Source organism: Bactrocera oleae, chromosome 6 (genome assembly GCF_042242935.1).
Source record: "Bactrocera oleae isolate idBacOlea1 chromosome 6, idBacOlea1, whole genome shotgun sequence".
Classification (NCBI taxonomy): Eukaryota; Metazoa; Arthropoda; class Insecta; order Diptera; family Tephritidae; genus Bactrocera; species Bactrocera oleae.
The window spans coordinates 52,787,761-52,806,782 of NC_091540.1; the positions used below are offsets into that span (position 1 = coordinate 52,787,761).

Consider the following 19,022-nt stretch of genomic DNA (forward strand, 5'->3'; position numbering starts at 1 on the left):
AGTTTAAATGTTTAGTGTTGTTTGGCGTGGAATATACTTAACCTCCAAATAAAGAGTTGACAAACGAAATGATTTGAAATTTCAGTTTTTATTGAAATGTAATCAATTTAAAATAGATACAATTTCGTTAATTATATAGACGCTTACGAACGAGTTTAACAAATAAAACTAAGCACATACATGCATATGCACGTATGCATAAAAAATATTTGTAAAATAGAAATAACACAACTCCAAAGGAAGTTAACGAAATTGTTAAAACATAGAAAATGCTATATAAAATTAAAATTATTTTTTTATACAAAGTTGTCATAAAAGCATAAAAAATTGATAAAATAAAAAAGTTATTAGCGCTACTATGTAAAAGGCCCCACAGACAAATATTTTCACTCCTTAAATATGGTATATGCGTATATGTATTTGCAAGTAAATATTTTGAAATATGCTTTATATGTTCCACAAGTAATTTAAAATTCAAAAGTGCTTACATTTTTCAAAATTATGTCATTATTTAATTGTTATATATATCTTTTTTACTTTATTTTATTTTGTTTTTTGTATAAACTTTGCAGGGATAGCAGCAAAAACTAAAAAACAAAAACGTTTATACCTCAGTTTAAGTTATAAATTTTATTTGATTAAAACATATAAATCTAGTGTCAATATATGTGTGTATTTTTTTAACTTATACTTGATTGAGGTCTTAATGTGCCTATAAACTAATTACATGTAAATAAGTAAAACGTTCAAACGTCTTTTTGGTTAGTTTTTTTGTTTATGTATATGGTTTACTCGTCCGATTTGAGTTTTATCACTGTACGTAATGCTTAAGCTATAACTACACACTCATTTTTATGTGTATAAATTGAAAGCAGAAATTTAGAAAAGTTATCGGTAAGACATTCAAGTAACTATCTTCACACACTCTTTTCGAATTCATAGTAAATATGCAAGCCGAAATGTTTGCTAATGCAAAGCTAAGTCCAAACAAAATATTTACTATACAATCTCATATAATTATTATAATAAACTTTATTATGCTTTCAATACATATATTTATATGTATATAAGATCTTTTTTTATTGGGATTATCATTGCATACTCTGATAAATTGGAAATTAATCATATATTATATGTACTATTTTTATTTTTTTTTTGCCTCCAATCGCTTGCAATCCAACCAGTTAATAATTTATTTAAGATTATACCCACTAGCCACACTTTCTAAATGTGTACGGACTTAAAAACTAGCGTTGACTAACATGCCACACAATTAAATAACTCTTGTCGCCGCGATTCTCAATCGTTTGATTTGCCTCCAGTTGAATACTGTTTTCCATATCATTGTCATCTGTAAGTTGCAAAGTGTAAATGAGTATGCAAAATTTACATACATTATTTATAAAAAATCAAAGAATATTTATAATTTGTTTAGTAAAAGATTTTTAAGCTTCGCTTGCAGAATACTAAAAAAAGCGGGTGGTGCTCAAAACCTTTGTAACGGGTACACCAAATAGATGTCTGTAATAGGAATGCAGGTATATAAAAAATGTTGTTTGAGATTACACATTAGAATGCGACTTAAAAGTATGTAATCGCATGTGCGCACCCTAAAGTTATTAAAGCAGTAAAGCATTAGGTTGTTCAAAAAGAAATTAAGTGCAGGCGAATGATTGAGACCAAACTATGTGAAAAGTGTTAATATTACATCTATAAAAAAAAAGCTTTGACTTGTAACCCAAAAGTAAGAAACCAAAATAAAAAAATTTAAAGGTCTAAATAATTTTTTATTTGCTTTTTACATCTCAAATTTGCTTATTTTCAGTTCGGTCCATTCGTTTTATGAATTGAACTCATATAAAAAAGAAGAAAAACGTTAACTACCGTTTCCATTTAAGAACTTGATCGATTAGTTTGTATGGCAGCTATATGCTATAGTACTCCGATATCGGCGGTTCAGACAATTGAGCAGCTTCTTAGCGAAAAAAAAGATGTATGAAAATTTTCAGAACGATATCTCAAATACTGAGGGAATAGTTCGCGTATATAGAGACAAACAGACAGACGGACATGGCTAAATCGACTCATCTCGTCACGTTGATCATTTATGTATATATTTGATGGGGGCTCCGACGTTTCTTCTATTCATGTTCCAGAGATAACTTAGGGTCAAGTCACTATAAGTCACACCTCGATAACTTTTTGGTGGCATTTTCAACGAGAGAAATTTTGAGACATTAAATTATATGCTTATCTGAGGAACAATTAGTAATTTAACACAAATATTGGCATTATGTACAAGTATAAGCAGAAACTAACAGAAACGACCATCGGATTTACATAACCAGAACTGAACCGATTTTTTAATCGGACAAAGACAGTTAATTTGGCGCAAAGTTATTTAGTAAGGTTTGGTGCCTTTGCAACAACAAATAAAAAAAATATCGTACGGCGCGAAAACTTGAACTGAAATGTGGGCTTTGGTACACATACCTATGTATGTCAGAGGCAGTGATAAAATAAAATAAATTTTAACTATGTGTAGAGTTAGTAAAGCATTATTAAAAAAAAAATCAATTATGTACTACCAATTCCAAAAACTACAATAATATATAAAAAAAAAACAAGCAGAACAAAATAAAAGTGCAAAAATAAATTGTGTTACATCAAAACTACTACAACAAAATAATTAGTCATTGTCAAAGAGAAGCAACTCAGCTTTTCACCACTTATGTACCAACAATTTGTATTATCGTTCTTGCAATGAACTTAAGCCATATAGCATATATAGCAAAAGTAAACCAAAACTTAGCATGATAAACAATAAAGAAGGAACGGGACAAAATAGTATTTGGATACAGTATTTTTTACACAAACAAAGAGAGGTAAAACATAAAAAAGAAAAAACAACAAATGGAATTTAAAATAAGTATGTGAAAACCTTATTTTGGTATTGAATCAGGTAACTGCCGTTGCATCAACAAATTTGCTGCGCTGTGCATGTGAATTAAAGTTAATATAGTTTAAGGCACAATTTTTTCACTGATCACAACGTATGCAGCAACAGCATACTTGGTAGCATGAACTACTAACGTTAACGCGTGCGTATACAGCTGCAATGCGAACGCGTTGTATTGTGTAAACACATTTGTACGTAGCCATATCCACATCTCTCAATCACTACAAATTATATGTACTATAAGAATTTTGAAAAAACAAAAAAGATATAAAGAAAAAATAACATATAATATGGAGTAGATGATTTCATTTCAAAAACTTTCAACAATGAATTAGATGCAATGGAAAAGCAATTTTGTTAACATTGTTTTTTTTTAAATTTTTTTATTAAGCGCTAAATTTGAGTTAGACTTTTAAATGGTTAGTTTAGTTGTAGGTAAACTTCGAATACAACATAAAACATCAATATATTCTTTTTGTTTTGAAATCAACAAAATCAAATTTGAAATAAAAATTTTTTTAAAAAAGGCTTACGTATCAACTTTCCAAACTATCAAATGCGCCTCATTATCACCAGGATCGGTTATGGATTTTTCTTGCCCTGCAGACAACAATATAGGTTGAATTCAGTGTGTGAATTAAAAATTAAGTGAACATTCACGCAAATATTGTATATATGTATCTAATTATATAATTTAAATTGAAACAAATAAATATAACTAAATAAACTATATATGAGGGAGGAAACGATCGATTCGGAAAATAGTGTGAAAATTAGAGATGCCTTCCAAGTGTGTAAATAATAGACCTGAATATGAAAGAGCGCACACACTACAACTAGCAGAAGCGATTTTAGCTGCTTTTGGTAAACACACTACACGCTCTACACTCGCTTAGAAACTAAAATATCGTATATAGTTTATGTAGTCTATATAAGGTGTACATCAACGTAAAGCGATGACTTACTTATGCGAAAATCGATGTAGCCTTCGCCGCCACACATGACTAGCATATCCGGCCGTTTGTTGGTGAATTGCAGTTGTCCACTATTTTGTAGCTGCATTGGTACGGATACGAAGAACTTAACCGCATCACGATGACCGTGGAACGAAAGCTGAGCATTAGCCATGCAACATAACGGTATTTGACTATTGGGATCAGCTGCAAGAGAGTTACAAATTCGTATTTGCATTGATCCAGATAATTTTTATATAAAAAAAATATTACTTGATTTGCCTTGACCCTCCGATAATGGCACCGAAATTATGACACCGTTACTGGTACCGATCCACAAACGATTGCATGATACCATCAATGCAGTAATGCGCACAAAAGAGAAACCCAATTTGCCAGTACCAAGCATTTTCGAAACGTACGGCTCGATATCCACATCCTGCTTGTGCTCGAAAGTGTTCGAACTGTATAATCGCAGCGTGGAGTCCAAACTGTGGATGCAAGAAAAACATCAAACGAATTATAAAAAAAAAATGCTATATGCTATAGTAGCTGGATCTAAACAATTTCTTCAGAGTTTGCACCGTCGCTTTGGACAATAATCCATGCCTAGTTTCGTGAAGATATCTCGTCAAACATAAACGTTTTCTTACAACAACTGGATTTTTATCGATCAGTTCGTTTGACAGCTATATGCTATAGTGGTCCAATCTGAACAATTTCTTTGGAGATTGTACTGATGTCTTGGGCTGTAATTCATGCCAAATTTCGTGAATAACTAAAATAGTTTTCGACACAAGGATATGATTTTGATCATTCAGTTTGTATGGCAGCTATATGCTATAATGGTACGATATATGTATATGCTTTGGCGGTTCCGATCATGAACATGAGACAGATATATAGACAGACGGACGGAGATGACTAGATCGACTCAGCTTGTCATGCTAGTCATTTATATATACATTTTATAGAATCTTCGACGTTTCCTTCTGGGTGTTACAAACTTCGTGATAAACTTAATATACACTATTCAGTGTTGATTTGACAAACGTATAAAACTTACCGTATGGAAACCCATACACCTGAGCCGGTAGCAGCCATTTGTCGCACTTGGCTCTCCTTACGTGGATGCGCCTCCAGCGAGTGGACGATGCTCAATGAGATCGGATCGACAATATAGATCTTGTTGCGGTGAGCAGCCCAAATGCGTTCGCCAGCCACACAGAGGCAACGTATCGAATGATTACGATCACCCAGCGTTACCAGGTGATAACTATTCAGATCCCATTGGCCGTCTGTTTGGCGGCGAAACACTGCCAATTGAGCATTAGCTAGGGCTACAACAACGCGAGATTCCACATGCACTATCGCTAGGACGGCATCGGGCAGGAGAACCTTATGCAGGCATTCATGCCAGCGACCTACAGCACTATGCACATACAGCCAACCTTCCTGATCGCCCATCCACATGGTCGGCCCAATCGAAGTCATTGGCGGATCCAGACGGTTCTTTGTACCCAATATTGGGTTGATGGGCTTCGAGAAGGACGGCTGCAAATTGTTATTGTTGATGTTCGCTTTGGCGCTAATCACACTGCCGTCGTCCTGTAAGCGTTGTGGTGCACCCGGTAGCGCCTGTCGCACCTTAATCTCTTGTATATTGCCCAATGGCTCGTTGGCCGCATTTTTCGTATCATCTGCTGTTTTTTCAACAGCCTCCTTTGCATTTTCCTCAACCGCAGCCGTCTCAATAGCTATCACCTCCTCTGCCTGCTCATCTGTTCTGGCGCTTTTATTGGTGTTACTGTTTTTGTCGGCTTTCGGACGCACACGCACAAACTCAACCTTGCCAAATGATTCGGCACCTTCGCCGGGATGCTCCAGCATTTCACCGGCCTTAAGCACTTCAGAGTTCTCTAGCAGCGCGTAATCCTTCTCCACTGCGCCTATAAAATTACAGTTATATATATTATTTTGTATAAGCTAAACCAAAAATTTTAGTATATAAATGCACTCACCTTGCACGGAGGCAATGCAAAGCATGTGTGATGCGCATATGGGAAACGCGTCTAGCACGACTGCCGACTGATTGGCATCCACCACTGTTACTGTGCTCGCCGCATGCGTGCTCGTGCATATCCACACATACGATGATAGTTGGGTTTCTGGCTCCAAATTGGCTAAACTCGCACGATTTATTTGCCGATCGAGCGCTTCAGCTGAATGCTCTGCTGTAGGACTGGTAATCTCTGCGATCTTAGCTGTAGAACGTGGGGCATATGATGATGTCGACGGTATAACTGAACGCCCATCTTTGGTAAAACCACCGTTTAGATTCACACCGGCAGCACAGAACACTTTCATATGTGGCGATGCTTCGGCTAAAGGGTTGCAATAGACTGGTACCGGCACACCGCCAGAATGACGATTCTGTTGCTCTTGATTTGTCTTATTTATGGGCAAACTCCAGCCGTAGGCTTGCAAACGACCATCCTCCTTCTGTACATGTGCACGCAATTGTCGATATTGTTCGCGCCGTCGTGCGCTTGCACGTTCCGATGTACCCTCCTCAGAGTAGTCTTTTGTGATCAATGCATTTGCTAGGCCCGCACTGGCGGGATGTGGTGGTGGATTTGCACTGTCGCGTGCGCCGGTTATGGCAAGGCGATTGTCGCTATTTCGACTGGGGGATCCGTGACTGTGAACTGGGCTGGAGTAGCGAAACATAGGCCCCCCTCCTTGCCCGTCAGCGACGCGCTCTTGCGGGCGATTGGAGGGGCTACATGTATATGAAAAAGAGGAAAAGATTTTATTTTACTTGTCGCGCATGCAAAGCAGCTACTTACGTGAATAAACTGCTAAAATATTTCCATATGCTCTGCTTGGACTTTTTGTCCAAATTGTCGACGGTGCGTGAGGCGCGTAAAATCTCTGTCAAACGCACCGCCTCCTGCAGCTCCATCAGACGTTCTTTGTATTGATTGCGCTCCATCAACACCATAGCCATTTCCACACGCGTAAAGCGTTTGCGTTGAGCCAATGGTACATCATTTTCATCTTGTTCAGTGTCATCTGAAAACAACAACAACACAAAAGTGTTAGCTCGTATTTGCAAAAAAAAAAAACAAAAAATATTTTCAAACAAACGCTTACTTTGCTGCTTAACTTGCTCCTTTGTCTTTTTCAGCTCCTCCTCCAGCTCGCTCACCTTCTGACGCAATTTGTTGCGCGATTGCTGCATTGCATTCAATTCTTCGCGCAGTATCTCAATCTCACCAGTCAGCTCATCGACTTTGGCTATCAAATCATCCTTAACAATGTTCAAAGCATTCCTGAAAATGAACAAATATTTTTTAATATATATAAACACAAATATATGTGTGTTGTTGTACTTCGTTGCCAAAAGTTCATTATTCTCCATGATGAGGTTTTCCACTTCTTTGCCCATGCCTGCAACAAGTTTTGAGGAAAAGCGTGTTAAGTACTAAGTTATACATATTTTAAGTTATTATTATGAATAAAATAAATGTTTGGTGATATGAAAGAGCGTGCAAATAAAGAGTATACATTTAAAAAAAATCAAAAAAATTGCTGTTTACAAACCAATAAATAATTATCAAAAAATAAAAAATTTATAAATAATACTTTATAATAAGGAATATTTTAAAGCGGAAGAATTTTAAAGAAGCAAAATGTTTGAAACGTAATATGAAATACTTTGTTGTTATATACAGTTATAGTTTCAAAAACAAAAATACGACACATACATACATATTTCGTAATTTATGGAGATGACAATTTTAGCTTAAACGTTAAATTTGGCTTTATTTGAGAGAATACCCATTAAGTGTAAATACATATAAAATTTGTTATTGTTGTTGTAGAGGCTATATGACGGTATTTTCTAGTAAAACATCGAGCTCAAAAAATGAGCTGTTTCGACTGGTTTGATTTCGGCATGTTGTTGTTGTTACGATACAATTTTTAAAAATGCTGTATGCCAGTACCGACTGTCGTGGAAACAGTAGACGACGTCTATCGGTAAAAAAAAATTTTGAGACCGGAAAATATTTTTCGTTTCGAATTTTCTTCTTCGGATTTTAAAAAAACAGCGATTCGTTTTTTTTAATTTTTAAGAAAATTTTGAGATATAGAATATCTTTTTCAATAAACATTTTTCCACTATAAAAGTCTAGAATTTGCATAGATATTGTAGTGTTGTCTTGGACAATACTGCAAACTAAATTTCTTGAAGATAATTTATATAATAAAAACGTTTTCCATACAAGAACTTGATTGTTATGGGTCAATTTGTATGACAGCTATATGCTATAGTCGTTCGATTTGAACAGATTATTCGGAAATTGTTGCGTTATCTTGGATAATAACCGAAGTCAAATTTCGTAATGATATCTGTCAAATTAAATATTTTTCTATACACTTGATTTTGATCGATTAGTTTGTATGACAGCCGTATTCCTGTAATGCGTGTAACAGACAGACGACCATGGCTAAATCGACTCGAAACTTATTTATACGTTAATAAAAGTTTGTGCACATTTTGGTTTAAAAATAAACAATGAATGATGACAATTTATGAAAATAAAAATTGTATATACTACAATAATATATAATTTTTTAAATACAAAAGCAAAACCCACCAAAACCAGCATTGCTAACACAAACTATATTTGCAAGGTTTACAAATTCAAAATTTACCAATGATAGAAATAACATCGAGCTAGTGTTCTACTTTTTTTTTACTGTGTATATACGATTTGCCGTAACTTACCGAAATAGTTGTCGTTAGCTTTATGAACGAGAGCAATCGCAAATAGATTTTCATTGGCCATAGTTCGTTTTTTGTCATGTAAGGCATTTCGAGTTATCCAGCAGCGAATGCACGAAACATGAGAATTAATCAAACGTTTTAAATTTCATCCAAAAATGCCGTGTTAAATATTTTTCATATGTTTTCGTATTTACATGCGTGTATGTTTTCGTTCGTTCGATAGTTATTTATGTTTCGAGATAACAAAATTTCGAGTATTCAGTATTGAGAAAGGAACAGGACAAAAGAGATGATGAATTCGGTTATACATTGTTGTTGGTTTTTTAAATATTGTACATATATATAATTGAGTTATCACCCAACAAACGGGCTAGATGAGTTGCCAATTCAGTTTTTTTTTTATATGACTTTCAACTTAGGCGATTACAGTTATTAGTTGGTGTTTAATATATTTACATGTGACATATATAAATCCATAGATATATGAATCTTGATACCTACCCGAAGAAGCATATTCGCCAGGATGCACCCAGCTTCCTGTGTTGCGTGGTAAGGCAGACGAGAGCGAGTGTGTGAGAGAGGGCGAGAGCATAGCCATCAGCGCACACAAACAGTAGTAATTGCAAGACATTTCCGCAAAGCATAGTATTATTGTTGTATATTATATTTAGCATATCATTAAAAATTCAATTTATGTGCGTATTTTGTGTTGGAGCGCGTGAGACAAGCATTTCGGGGACATTTCAAATTGTTGCAATTTCAAGCAGCACAGAGACGTATAATAAGAGAGAACAAATGTGAGCATTTATCAAAATTTTAAATATGGTAACTATAAGTAAATAATATATATATATATATGTATGTATGTATATTTGAGTGTTTATTTCGCAAGTTGATTATTTTTTTTTTGTTTTGCAAGCGCCCCTGATGTTGCAGTTTATGCCTTAAAAACAGATATTCAACGTAAATAATCTCTTTATTTTGAATTTAAACAGTGTTTAAATTATAATGCTTTTCCCATGTATAGTACAGCATGGAATTTTCTGGAATTTTACATTAAGCAAGTAATTTTTTCATAAAAACTTTCTTTTAAAAGTTATACGCAATTAAAGTTATACATCAAATGATCTGAGCATTCAACAAGTGATTTATGCATTTTGTGTTGCTCATACGACATGGTGTACAATTGCGCATAAATTTTAAAGGTATGTGATTTTTTATGAAAAAATCATTAGAACCTTTTTTGGTAATTTTGTATTAGAATATCGTCTTTTCAAAGTTTTAGCTTAGTTTATTTTGGAGATAAAAATCAAAAAATCTAAATCATAAAGAGCTCGTTTACCTTGGATGTTTTTTAGAGCAAAAACTGAAACTAAAGATGGCGTTTGCAAAATCAAAAATCAACTTGGGAAATAAGAGACACTCTAATGTATATATATAGAGAGAAACATGTATTTATGTACACATAGTTTTAGTTATGATTAATCATATGAATTAAATTACATGTGTTTTAGTATTGATGCAGGTATTTTGGAATATATTACATATGTGAATAATAATGTAAAAAATTATAATAGTGATGTGGTTTTGAACAACCAATTCGGTAAATAAAATTTTTCCCGTGTCCAGCAACGCGGCACAGTGAAGCAGATGAGGTAAATACATGTTAAGAAGTTAGCCCACATACCTGTAACAACTTCATGCTCTTCACTCTCTTCGTTATCTTGAAAGGACAACTCTTGGTATAGGGTATTAGCAGAGCGTTGCTCCTTTTTGGTTGTTGAACGCCCAACTGCGCGCGTATATTCAATCATTATTCAAAAAAATAAATTACAAATTTAAAATTTTGGTTTGGTTTGGTTTGTAAAGGAAATGGAAAGGGTTAATAATTTTTCAAATTATTTGAGGTTAACACGAATGCAGTATAGTGGAGTAAAAGGAAAAAGATTAAAGAGATAAATAAAAATTATATTAGTATAATTTGAATACAGTTATTGCTTATACATAAGATAAGTGTGCAAATTAAAAAAAAAAATTCACTCACCATTGGCTGGTGCATTTGGCACAACGGGACTCGTTTCACTTTGCGGTGATGTGGCTTGATTCTGCTGTTGTAATGTGTCCGTCTCAGCCGCGCGCTCCACCGTCTGCAAACTATCCAATTCATTTTGCAAAGATGGTGGCCCCGAATCATCCGAATTGCTGCCCACACTACATATTGTCTCTGTGTCTAGCATGGCTGAGTTTTCGAGCGACGCGAAGCCGTACGATACTGGACCGGATGATCTATAAATGGCATGACAAGTTTACCATTAAAAATATATTGATATAAAAAATAGTAGCTTTTAAACCAAAATGAATTTTGTAAACAAAAAAAATTTCGAAAATGCCATCAATTGAAAAACAAACAAATTTACGTATTACCGAGCAATTGGATTTAACCTGGCTCGATTCATTTCTAAGCGCTCCGAAGCCGAACTCATTTGTGAGTGTGCAGAGCCCATGAGCATTTTGGTGCGTTCCATGTAGTCAACATGATTTTTGAAAAGCTCCGTATAACGTTCATGCAGTTTATTATACTCCTAAAATTAATTTATTAAATTTAATCATAAATTCGTAAATTGAATTGAATTATATATGCATGTTTAACCTTCTTCAGTTCAGTCTCGCGCTCCTCCAAGCGGCTCGCATGTTCCAAACTATTTTTATGCTTCAATTCGAGCATGCGCACAATGCTTTCCAGTGACTCCAAGCGACTTGCCAACTCCTTGTTTTCTTGTTCAGCCACATCCTCCGATTCCAGCAGCTGCAAATTTGTGAAATTAAATTTTTAATTAATGAAATTTTATTTAATATTGTATATTCGGAAATGATTGTTTACCTTCTGTTCGGATTGTTTGCGTGCACTCTTCTCGCGTTCATATTGTGTGACCAGCTGCTCGTTGTCCTCACGCAACAGCTCCAATTCAACATCCTGCTCCTGATTTATGCGATATGATGCATCCAGGCATTCTAAGACATTCACCAGTAGTGGCATAAGATTCTTCACCACGTCCTCGTCATAGCGATTAATCATGCGTTCGAATTCTTGATATATACTACCAGCTAATTGTTGCACCTAGAGAAGAAATACGCTGGTTATTGTTTGTTAGGGATGAATAGCTTGAAAAAATGGAACGAACAAAGCGAATGTGATAAATACGAAACGCACTTTTATTCAGCTAGTCTAGATATTATATTGTATATGAGCTTGTTTATAATCTTAAAAAAAATTAGTTTCAAAACTTAAAATTTCTAACAAATGAAGTTTTATATTATAATTAGCAACCCTTTGTAACTGTTCATATTTGCAGAAAACTAAATAAATCTTCCTTACTCTGCTAGAGTATAAGAATATATTTTTAGTAAACTGAATTGATACAAGATTCTGAGAAATAGTAGAAGAAGCAGACTTAAGAATTACCCAATTAATTGATGCTGGGTAAAAATTAGATTTACTTAGTCATTAAATTTTTTTAATAAAAATTATTCCAAAGCGATACTAAGCCCTCATTAGCTTCTTCAGCTTTCACCTGCTTTCGTCAGTGCCTATTATTACAATAGACTTCTTATTACTCATTCCAGGCTTGTCTGTACCAATATGAAAACTCTTTGTGCGAGTTCCACGACTTTAAGCAATCAGTATCAGTTGTTATTGATTTTTTAGGTAATTTTATTGCCATCAAAGTCATACAGCGAATACAGGATGTAGCAACGAACTGTTTCGACGAGATCGGGGAAAAAAATTTCATGACAGCCGGTCCTACGTTACCGGAATGGTCCCGAATTTTATTCGGCCAAAGACTATACTTTCGGCGATTTAATTGTTTGGTTCTTTTAATATAAAAATGGCGTCTATGTACATGGTGCGAAATCATTAAAAATTGCAATTTTCTGAAAAAAAACGAGTCGAAATCCTCTGCTTCGTGCTGGCTTTTAGTTTAACCCGGGTCTGGAAGAACTCTTCTGTGGCCTAAAGCTGCCAACACACGACGCATCAGCATCTACGGCTATGCAAACAGCAGCTACGTCGAGCACTGCGGCAACACTCCAGTCGAGTGGCCAACTACGGACCTCAACTAGGCAGCATGACTCCTAGTCTCATCAGTAAGAAAAATACTTGCTACAACAACAGAAAGTCGACAAGATAGTAGAATCTGAATAAGAACGAACCTGAAATAACGTAACTCAGCTATGACGTCATCAGTTTACTCATTATCACGCGCGATCAGCGGTACCTATTTATTTTGAAGAAACATGTCTCTTAAACATTTTATTGTTCGCCATACGCAATCGACAAAAGTCTATATAATCTTGTTTATCATGTTTTTATATACGTATACAATATTTGCATTTATTAATTCGAATTCAAAAGCAATTGTTTGTCGCAGTGACAAATATTACTGCCATTTGAGGCTTGGTATCGAATTTCTTCAGATTACGTTATCGATGACGCCTTGCCTTTTTTCCGTTTCATTTTTATCAGCGATAAGAATTAATGAATGAAAGTCTGGTAGGTTTACTCATCACGGAAAAATGATTCATGTAGCGTATCACATGGCATTTTACAGTTTTTCATAAAAGCACACACAAATATACATGTACATTAATTTATACGTACATGCAAATAAAGGTATACAAATAAAACATAAATACGATGTAAAGGGGAAATGATAAAGTTTAAATAAACGCACACATATAAAACTACCCACACAAACGAGTATATGAAGCTATAAACTATATATATATATATATATATATATATATAAAATATTTGGTTAGTTTCCTAACTTGTATGGTATTTTCTTAAGCAGCTCGAGCACTCTTATGCCTTAAAGTAGTACGAAAAGATAGAAACAAAAACCTACAGTCATTCCGCAATTGACCTTGCACAGCGTAATCGCAAGGGCGGCTTGCTAACACAGATTAGCTTACTTTTCACATTGCACAGATATATTTGGGAATTCAAAACCATTGCGTCAAAAAATAATTTAAAACCACACTTATTGTTAATGTTAATGTTAATTTTGAATTGACAGAAAATATTCTTCAAATAAAAGTCTGCTTTATACATATGTACATATATCTATACCTACATATGTACTTGTCCAGAATGGACCCCGGATATATCCGGGAAAGGACTGTCAACTCGGTAGCGTATCTCAAAATTTTCTACCTCTACCAATGGCTGTCAAATTCAAGGTTTGTTGCGTGATGGGTTCTAAGCACTCTGTTTCGGGTTTTTGAAGAGATGGGCCTTCAAGGCGAAAGTATAAACCAGTTTTCTTATTTGCTTTTCTTTTAGCCGCTGCAGAAATTGTTATAAGTCAGACCCATTTTCATATTAACACCGCCTCAGATTTGTCTGTAGAGGCTCCTAGCTTGGCCAACTTGTCTGCTTTTTCGTTGCCAAAAATATTCCTGCGACCGGGGATTCCAATTTTTGGACAATTGGAGTTTGACCTGGTCCATTTCGGACCCGTCAGTATAGTTAGAGGTATTATCGTCCTCCCCAACTAAATAGCTTCTCTATTTACGTCTGAAGGGTAACTTCACCCGAAGGGTACTATTGAGATCTAACATTGGGAAGATAGGGTCTGTTTTATTTAAATTTGGCTGGTTCAGCATAGCGTTATGTCCTTCCAGTTCCAACCACCTATTTCGTTAATTTTTATAGCAGAACATGCTACAACTTTCCTTATGAAAGTCAAAGATTCTGAAAAAGCGGGAACAGGTTCCAACTTTGTAGGTTCTTAAGTGTTTAGACTATTACTAGCTACTAATTTGTAACATAACCACTTATGTGTTCGACCTTATTTTATATTTAATAAGAATGTGACATATAACTACAGAAATATACACAATTAAATTTACAACAAAAACCGCATAAAAATTTACAAACATAACATAAAGAATGGAAACACACAAACGAAAAACTATTATAAGAAATACGTTGATGAAAACTAGTATCTAAATACATAATTAGAAACCAAACAATAATTAAGTTTAACTTTGAATAAAGAGAAATAAGAAACAATAAATAAATACTAAAATTAATAAACTCACGATGCTCACAACCTGTTCATTCTGAAAAAGAAAAGAAAAATAATAATGCAAAAATTAAATTTTGACTTTATTGAAATTTTTCGATAAACTTATGCAAGTACAGTGGTTGGAAAAAAGGAAAAACAATGAAAAAAAATAAAAATTAAAAACAGATAGTACAAAATTTTAACTCATAAGTATATAGTGTATGTATTACATACAAATTTAGGTATGTAGAAAAAATTTATAATTTTGTTATTATTTGTATGAGTAAAATCATGCATTATATCGGTTTTGCGAGAGACTAGGAAAATTTTATATGATCCTAAATCACAAAAATTCTCTAATTAACGCATATAAGAATTCAAGAAAAAACTAACAGAATTCTTCACAAATATGAATATTGAAATATAATTTTACACGGTGCGTTCCAAAGAAAACAGGTCTTAAAAAAAAGACAGAACAAATGGTTTTATCGGCAAAATCAATTAATTTTATTCAAAATAGTCTCCTTCTGCTTTAATACAGCTTTTTGCACGGTCCAAAAGCATGTCGGACGATTGTTTTAGCTCATTGCCCGGTATGGCCGCCAGTATGCCGGTGCAAGCCTTTTGAATGGCCTCCACGTCTGCATAACGCTTTCCTTTCATCGGCAAATGCATTTTTCCGAAAAGGTAGAAGTCGCACGGTGCCATATCAGGTGAATACGGGGAGTGGTTGATTGTTAAAATGTGATTTTTGGTCAAATTGGTCGATCGATGAGACGGCGCATTATCGTGCAACAAACGTCAACTTCCATCTTCGCGATATTCGGGCCGAACACGTCGAATACGGTGCACCAAACGAGGTGATAGAATACCGCATTAACGTTTTGGCCGGGTGGAGCAAATTCTTTGTGGAAAATACCCTTGGAATCATAGAAACAAATCAGCATTGTCTTCACTTTTGATTTCTCCAGGCGCGATTTTTTGGGTTTCGGCTCATTTCTCATTTATGTCCTCACGTGGACTCTGCTACGGGATAGGCAATCATCGCCATAAACTTGTTTCATCAATTGAAACTTTTAAGTAAAAGTTTTACCAATTTGAAAACAAAATTTAATGTTGGCTCTTTGTTAGAAGCTCATTTTCGCACCGATGACAAAAACATACTGACACTTAAAATGCAATAAATTCACTTCCAATAGATGAAATGTCATGAAATTTTTATTGGAAGTCGATAAAGGATAGCAGATTCTAACACACTAGTCGACATATGGATGGCGCCACTAGAGTTTACTTTGTTACTTTTTTACTGTTTACTTTGGAACGCACCTTGTATATTATCTCAGAATCTTATTAAATAATAATTTATTTTAAAATTAGAAATTCCAAGCTACTTGACAACTAAATACATGTTAAACGTAATTATTCGTTCATTCATTCATTAATGCTCCGCCAACAAGTTTTTATATCATTGAATATATTTCAACTAAAAGTAAACGATTTTTTAGCAATTATAATGCTATTACCAAAAATAAACACCGTCTTGTCTGTTTTACTTCCTGTAAGGTTGTTTAAAGCGATTATTATAGTATTTAGCAAATAATTACACACAAAGGGGCATTTACATATATTTGTATGTATATGCATATACATAAATACTAAATATGTATTTATATGTAGAAAATGCATAAGCTTTGTAATAATTAACCCTATAACGTTTGTCAAACGTCAACTTATCCTATTATGGACATTGTTAGCGTATTAGTATAAAAGAACATGCATTTTAAAGCATACAAATACTATACCGACAAACTAATTTGTTGAACGTTATATTACTTGTATGTAGACTTGACTGTTAGCCAATAAAATAAAAGCTAACTAAATCAACTGAGTCGCTTATTATTGAAAGCTCATAGGGTTAAATTTTAATTTGATCATACATTAAAATAGCAAAAACAATTCACTCTACTTGTGTCTAAAAGAGCAAATGTGATTATTTAAATCTAATATATAATATATTTATATATGTACATGTGTCTGTAAACATAAACACTTAATATGATTATATATTATTTATGATTGTACTTTTTCCTATAATGTGTATAATCAAAATCGAGCAAATACATTTACATGAATTTATTGAAAACACTCTGAAAAATCAATGACGACCACTTGGGGTTAAAAAGAATAAAAACAGCACGCTAAATAGCATTCGATATTAAAGTATAGCAAGCAAACATGTTCTATTGTAAACACGGACTGAACCCAGTGGGTTACAAATAAAATCGGTATATACATATGTATGTCAACGGTTGATGTAATGCTAAATCAATAAAGTGCTTAATCACGTCTTATTAACGGGCACACTAGCACTCATATGTATGTTTTTTACCACTTTGGCAACAAACGGTTGGAATGAAATTAAAAAGTTCAAAAAATAATCAAACTAAATAAATATCTACTGATATAATTACATTTTTTTCACATACATACATGTGACATACATATGTTACAAAGTGTGGTTTATTGATTGTAATGTGACTTGCTAAATAAAGAAAGAAGTAACCAAACTAAATACCACAATGTCAATGACCAATTTATGAACATTGCCACATTACAAATTCAGATACACATACATAAGTTGATATATGTATCGCAAGGCCGCACGTGAATGTTGTAGCGGACAAAACTTTAGTTTATGTTCGAAAATAAATAAATTTATTTGATGGTTTAATTTTAATAATACATTTTAACAGTATAGTTGACTTTATAGTACTAGGAACAAACTTGTTCTGTTAACGTAATATAAAATACATTTAGAACAAAGGTCTTTCGAATGAAATCATCATCAACAGGCAATATTAAACGAGTATTAATTTATAAGTTATCAATGATTTAAAACTAAAACGAAATAGCGTTGTAAATATAAATGTGTATCCACCTATATACATATATACCCTTCATTGAAATAGTTTTCATAATAAGTTGCAACGTGGCATTTATGAAATAAATGCACATTTTCTTTTTCTATCTTTCCACAATTTAACATCAAATATATAATATATTAATAATACTTCTACGACATATATAATTAACAGTCTTACAGCAAAATACTAATATAAATATTGTTAAATGCGTATTCAAAATTAATTTTCAATTGTTTACACACCTTTTCCGACATGACCATATTGTTGTCCTCGGTACCATAAACTGTCTCAGCACCAGGCTGAGGTCCGTGGTTGTTGAGCATTGTGTCGTCGTCCATTGTGACTTCTAATTATTGTTTATGTTAAGGAAAATTTGCGCGGCACAGTTTAATTGTGATTTCTTAATCCAACTTTTACTTTCTGCATACTTCTTTTTGAAGCGAGTGCCACTATTGAGACGCACGATGACGTGCCACTGCTATATTGCAAGGCGGAAATGAAAGAATATGTGGGCGTGGGAAAGTGGTGTCAAACTTATCCACAATGTGATCTCTAACCAATCCAACAGCTCGCCTCGGCCCCACCACCCACAACGTCGATTTTCCACACTTCACAACTCTTCACAATTACTTTATTCCAAAATCATATATATAGGTATTTATTTTTATGGAAAAAACGTATTTTAATTTTAGTTATCACTTTCCATTTTTTGCTTAACATGTATTGTTAATAGTTTGGAGTTTGCAAATTTTATTTTTTCCTATTGATGAATGAAATTAGGTAGCGCAATATTACGCCTTCCTTTCCTTTTTCCTGATAGTCATTGCATTTTTTTGACTAGATTTATTTCCCTTTTCTCTATCATGACGATCTTCACTTATCACATTTTTATGCTTTCGTTAATATTTTTTTAAAATTATTATGATTTATTGCCTTTACTTGCATTTTTACAAAACTAATTGGATTTTTATGTTGCACTAAATTTGTCTGATACAAATAGCTAGCGTGAAAATTTTTCTAATGGTCTTATGTGTCTGACATTCTTGCATTATTTCTTTTTATTTGACAGTAGCCGAACCAGTGTTGCACTGTGATAAAAAAAAAATAGGGTAAGCTAACTAAAATATGGCATACAAATATATTTTTATCTGACAATTATATTACATTTTTAATATATATTAGGCAACAGTTTATGAAGTAAAGTAAGAATTTAGCTCAATATTTTAAATTAGATATCAAAAATCTTCATTTAATTTAAAAATATATATGTACATATATTCTTAAAAACTTCATCCAACAAATTTTCTCACTTTTGGGGAT

General features: G+C 33.7%; 1 protein-coding gene across 15 annotated transcripts; it reads right to left on the reverse strand.

Moving 5' to 3' along the window:
- Positions 1 to 69: 69 nt before the first annotated feature.
- Positions 70 to 18,743, reverse strand: syd (JNK-interacting protein syd). 15 transcript variants are annotated; one of them, XR_004975759.2, is made up of 19 exons: positions 17,945 to 18,743; positions 14,813 to 14,833; positions 11,589 to 11,825; positions 11,358 to 11,513; positions 11,132 to 11,289; positions 10,752 to 10,993; positions 10,395 to 10,499; positions 9,209 to 9,244; positions 8,708 to 8,725; positions 7,308 to 7,365; positions 7,069 to 7,247; positions 6,762 to 6,987; positions 5,934 to 6,694; positions 4,979 to 5,861; positions 4,186 to 4,403; positions 3,925 to 4,119; positions 3,493 to 3,559; positions 2,942 to 3,180; positions 70 to 1,351 (listed from the first exon to the last, which is right to left on the reverse strand). XR_004975759.2 is itself a non-coding variant. In XM_036359064.2 (18 exons), exons 1-18 carry the CDS (start codon positions 18,038 to 18,040, stop codon positions 1,348 to 1,350), a joined length of 3,660 nt encoding a protein of 1,219 aa, XP_036214957.2. In that variant the 5' UTR covers positions 18,041 to 18,742; the 3' UTR covers positions 70 to 1,347. The 15 variants fall into 15 exon arrangements, 13 of the variants coding, with proteins under 13 accessions (XP_036214957.2, XP_036214955.2, XP_069967892.1 ...); XR_004975758.2 differs by having other exon boundaries at positions 2,942 to 3,196; XM_036359064.2 differs by lacking the exon at positions 2,942 to 3,180 and having other exon boundaries at positions 17,945 to 18,742.
- Between the last annotated feature and the right edge of the window lie 279 nt (positions 18,744 to 19,022).

Excerpts from the sequence above, each read along its gene's own strand:
- syd (XM_036359058.2), bottom strand. The coding sequence starts at position 18,040 with ATGGACGACGACACAATGCTCAACAACCACGGACCTCAGCCTGGTGCT. Across the intron at positions 11,290-11,357 it reads GCGAGACTGAACTGAAGAAG|GAGTATAATAAACTGCATGA; the intron begins GTTAAACATGCA and ends AATTAATTTTAG. Across the intron at positions 9,245-10,394 it reads AGAGCATGAAGTTGTTACAG|GAAGCTGGGTGCATCCTGGC; the intron begins GTATGTGGGCTA and ends CACGCAACACAG.